This window comes from Triticum aestivum, chromosome 6B, assembly GCF_018294505.1.
Source record: "Triticum aestivum cultivar Chinese Spring chromosome 6B, IWGSC CS RefSeq v2.1, whole genome shotgun sequence".
Lineage (NCBI taxonomy): Eukaryota > Viridiplantae > Streptophyta > Magnoliopsida > Poales > Poaceae > Triticum > Triticum aestivum.
In genome coordinates this window covers 575,916,758-575,921,455 of record NC_057810.1, presented here as the reverse complement: position 1 = coordinate 575,921,455, position 4,698 = coordinate 575,916,758, and the positions used below count along the sequence as shown (strand labels likewise).

At 50.4% G+C, this 4,698-nt stretch overlaps 1 protein-coding gene across 1 annotated transcript; it reads right to left on the bottom strand.

The window, feature by feature from the left end:
• Positions 1-2,458: 2,458 nt before the first annotated feature.
• On the bottom strand, positions 2,459-4,449 carry LOC123138122 (F-box/FBD/LRR-repeat protein At1g13570). The gene is made up of 3 exons (XM_044558028.1): positions 3,460-4,449; positions 3,178-3,321; positions 2,459-3,059 (listed from the first exon to the last, which is right to left on the bottom strand). The coding sequence occupies exons 1-3, from the start codon at positions 4,372-4,374 to the stop codon at positions 2,679-2,681; spliced, it is 1,440 nt and encodes a 479-aa protein (XP_044413963.1). The 5' UTR covers positions 4,375-4,449; the 3' UTR covers positions 2,459-2,678.
• Between the last annotated feature and the right edge of the window lie 249 nt (positions 4,450-4,698).

The following is a 4,698-nucleotide window of genomic DNA, read 5'->3' as shown; positions in this document are numbered from 1 at the left end:
GGATAAGATCAAGATCCCTAAAAAAAGGGGGATAACAATCGGTGGGGAAGGAAATGATGGGATTTCTTTCCTCCCACCTTGGCCAATGCCCCAATGGACTTGGAGGGCAAGAAACCATCCCCTCCACCCCTATATATAGTGGGGAGGCGCATGGGAGCTTGATACGAAGTTCTGGCGCAGCCCTCCCCCTCTCCCAAGTACTCCTCCTCTCCCGCGGTGCTTGGCAAAGCCCTGCAGGATTGCCACGCTCCTCCATCACCACCACGCCGTCGTGCTGCTGCTGGACGGAGTCTTCCCCAACCTCTCCCTCTCACCTTGCTGGATCAAGGCATGGGAGACGTCACCGGGCTGTACGTGTGTTGAACGCGGAGGTGCCGTCCGTTCGGCACTAGGATCTCCGGTGATTTGGATCACGACGAGTACGACTCCTTCAACCCCGTTCTCTTGAATGCTTCCGCTTAGCGATCTACAAGGGTATGTAGATGCACTCTCCTTCCTCTTGTTGCTAGAATCTCCATAGATTGATCTTGGTGATGCGTAGAAAATTTTGAATTTCTGCTACGTTCCCCAACACCTACTTGGAGTAGGACTCCCCCCCTTGGGCGCGCCACCCTTGGCCGGCCTCCTCCTCCCTCCCTCCTTTATATACGGAGGAGGGGGGCACCTCATAGACACACAAGTTGATCTTTAGCCGTGTGCGGTGCCCCCTCCACAGTTTTCCACCTCGGTCATATCGTCATAGTGCTTAGGCGAAGCCCTGCGCTGGTAACTTCATCATGACCGTCACCACGCCGTCATGCTGACGGAACTCTCCCTCGTCCTCAGCTGGATCTAGAGTTCGAGGGACGTCACCGAGTTGAACGTGTGCAGATCGCGGAGGTGCCGTGCGTTCGGTACTTGATCGATTGGATCGCGAAGACGTTCGACTACATCAATCGCGTTAACTAAACGCTTCCGCTTTCGGTCTACGAGGGTACGTGGACACACTCTCCCCTCTCGTTGCTATGCATCACCTAGATAGATCTTGCGTGATCGTAGGATTTTTTTTTAAATTACCGCGTTCCCAACAAAAATGGCAAGTCTGAGCATTATTATCCGTCGGATAAAGTTTCAACTCATAGGATTCTGCCACGAGGCCTTCTAATTGAACCCCCAACTCTACCATTTCATGTGTTCTAGAAGCATCTATCCACATGCTTATCTTCTAATAAAAAGAAATTAGAACTATCTGGATTCTAGAGAGATCAGAACCAAGTTGGACCTTGTCCAATACACAATACGATTCTACGAAAGGAAATACATATCCAATGTATTTTCCCATGCTTTTTGTATATATTTAAATGGCATGCAAAGCACGTACAATGTACTAGTAATGTTAGATTATCAACAACAACAACAGCAATCTCAGGCAAGAGGGGGGGGGGGGGGGGGAGGGTGTGAAGCATAAACATCAACCAGAAAGAGTTGCAAATTTAGATGAAATTCGATGAACTTCCGAATAGGGAACCAGATGATCTTCTTATGAAGACACTACCACCTTCCAAAGCTGCAAATGGAGCATTTGCATTCTGTTTGCTGAAACGAAAAAGCTTATACCTCAACAAAATGATTTTGTTGCATAGCTACCCTACCGTTGAAGTTATGCCCTCCGGAAGCTTCTTACTGCAGAAATAACTTATGTGCAACATCAAAGACAAAGCATGGACTTTCGTTGAGGCTCCACATGTGTATAACACAAAGTTTAGCATGCTTAATGACGTTGTAGTTATAACTCCCGATGAAGTCTCTTCTGGTGCAGAAAGTAAATCACAACAGCGCAATGTCATCAAGCACTTACATGGTTTCTGATTGATACTAACAATTTTTACTCATGTGTACCTATGTGCGCTAGTAATCAGAAGATATATGTGCTTTCTGTGAGATTTAGAAGCTAGGATAGCTCGGTTGCTAAATTCACAAGATAAGTGAGGTGTAGCGCTCACCGCTCAGTGCCCCATTCTATAGCAGAGCATAAGCAAAACACAAATGCATGGCAAAGAGTTGATGGCTAAACTATCCAATCAAACTCAAAATACAAACACATAGACAAACAACAAAACAAGTTTCTACTTATCCTTGTGTAAACTTTCACTTAAGCTACGTAACCTAGCCTGGCTCAAACACTAAAGAACACGGTAGATCCAAAACCGAAGATAACTGGCTTATGCAGCAACTCAGTAATATAATAGGGCAGGTCAGAAACATCTAGCACTGGATACTGCACCCTAGAAATCACAAGCAGAGTTACCTAGAATTTGTTATCCTGATCACCAGGATGCACAAGATAACACATCAGCCTAGCTCCATGTAAGATTATGATTATCTGATCATATTCAAATTAATAGAGGTGCCATCATATAAAGGCAAAGAAAAGGATGTGCTAGAAAGCAGGCACACATTTAGAACACACAGAGAGGCATTAGATAAAATGATAGGTCACAGCATCTTTTGAGTGAACCATAGGACTACTAGCTTCAACACTTTCAGATACTCATAGAGTCATGATAGTCGAAAGATTCATGCCTTGGTTAAGAACAAACATAGATGCCTAAATACTCAATAGTGCCTTGCATGTCGAACAACCAGTGATTCCCCAAAAGAGCTCGGATCATGGAAATATATAGGCAATCTCAGGTGCATCAATGAAACGGGTCGTCAACGGTAAGGTCAGACGCTTTCGGGAAGCTCCGCTTCCAGACGCCATCCTTTGGGTTTGGCCCTAGCACCAGCAACACAACATCCTTACCGGCCCATGGGTGATAGGTGTGATCCCCCAATTTGCGTGTCAGCTCATTAGCCTGATCCGCCGAATCAAATTTTTCTTTGGTCAGCACAACCAGTGCAGCCTGCAGCTGCTGCGCGTTGCTGCCAATGAACTTGATGAACTCAAATTCGCTCTGATCGCCGCGGAATTCATGGACATAGACCTTCTTGACGTGTGACTTGATGCAGTTAACAGGACGGACCTCCCTCCAGAACTTGGCAAGGTGCCGTCCAGTGGGTCCATCGGCTGGAGCAGACTGGAAAATTAACAATCCAATTACAGATGGATAGCGCAGGAGAAGAACCAACTGGCCTTCTGTTGCTAAGGATGACTGAACAAATGAGTGTTTAATATATGCTGGGTCTGGGTGTCACCTCGATGTGCAGTATCTCGACGTTGGGAAAGCACCTGAGGAAGCTGACCAGCATCTTGACCTCCTCCAAGGCACCAAAGTTAACCTTCAGGCCCAATATCTTGACGCCTGGAACCATGGTGCTCGGGCTCGCCCTTGTGTTAGGCTGCATTGACCGAACCATACACCAAAAGAAAGATATATATCATCTCTATTCTCTAGAATGTACATTCTAGAATGTAGAATCTAGATATAATTATGCATCGTTGGCAGCTCCATGAGTCGAGTGATGGAAAGGTAGTACCTTGATGACTTTGTCACCGATGTGCAGCTGGTGAATTCTTGGCTCCAAGTAACCGAGCACCCGCAGTTTGGGTGCGCAAGCAATCTTGACCTTCACCGGGACCCCATCACCTTCACCAGAACCTCCAGTAGGCGCTTCAAACAGGATGAGCCGCTCCAGGACCGGCGCCTCCACCACGGCGATCTCCCCCTCCACCATTGACAACCAGAGGAGCACGCACCGCAGGCTTTTGCTGCGGAGGAGGACGCGCTCGGGCGTCTTGTTGAAGATGAGCGCGAGGGTCTCGAGAACCGGGCTGCAGGCGAGCATGTAGTCGAGGCCTCGGTCGGTGATGGTGATTAGGAACATGTAGAGCTCCCGGAGGTAGGGGAACACGCCGGCGCCGCGGGGTAGGCCGGCTGTGTCCGGGAAGGTCCAGAAACCCAGGAAGAGGCGCTGGAGCGAGGCGCAGCGGAGGACGTCGGCGGGGAGGGGCAGGGTGTCGGCGGTGGGGTCGCAGACGTTGTCGACGAGGACGAGGTCCTCCACGCCCTTGGAGGCGAGGAGGCGCGGCCAGTCGGCGAGCGCGCGCCCGTGGTACGCGAACCGGCAGCGGGCGAAGGTGGCGCCGCGGAAGGGACCCGAGTTGTCGGCGAGGACGCGGCCGACCACGGACCGGGGCAGATCTACGTCGCGGAGGACGAGCGGGGCGGATTTCCAGAGGTGGCGCCAGCGGGAGGCGAGGGAGGCGGTGCGGGCGGCGTCCTTGAGGGCGAGGCGTGAGACGATGTTGCGGAGGAGGTCGTCCGGGAGGGTGCTGACGCGGTCCTCGCCGTCGTAGCCAGCGGCGGCGGAGAGGGAGGGGGGCATTGCGATGGCTTGGGCACCGACGGCCTCGGGGAACCACCCCATGACTTGCTCGACGATGGCGGCCATGGTCGGGGTGGGAGTGGAGTGCAGGCGGCGTTGACTGAGCGAGGAGAAAGTGAGATATGGATTTTGCTGGGCCAGGTGAAAAAGGTCGGAAGCCGGTTTCTCACGGGCCCGTTTCGACAGATGGAGCGGAATGTTCTTGCAATTGTTTACTCCTCCGTACTTTTCATAAAATCTCGAGAGTCAATTAATTTACTCCACTTATTAATGGTTCTTTTGCACTAAAGACATCTTCAGCGCCGCGCATAAAAAATGACGCTAAATATCATGTTTCGGACATGTTCTGATCCAACACGGTGCATTAAAATTTCACAATCGATCCGCATG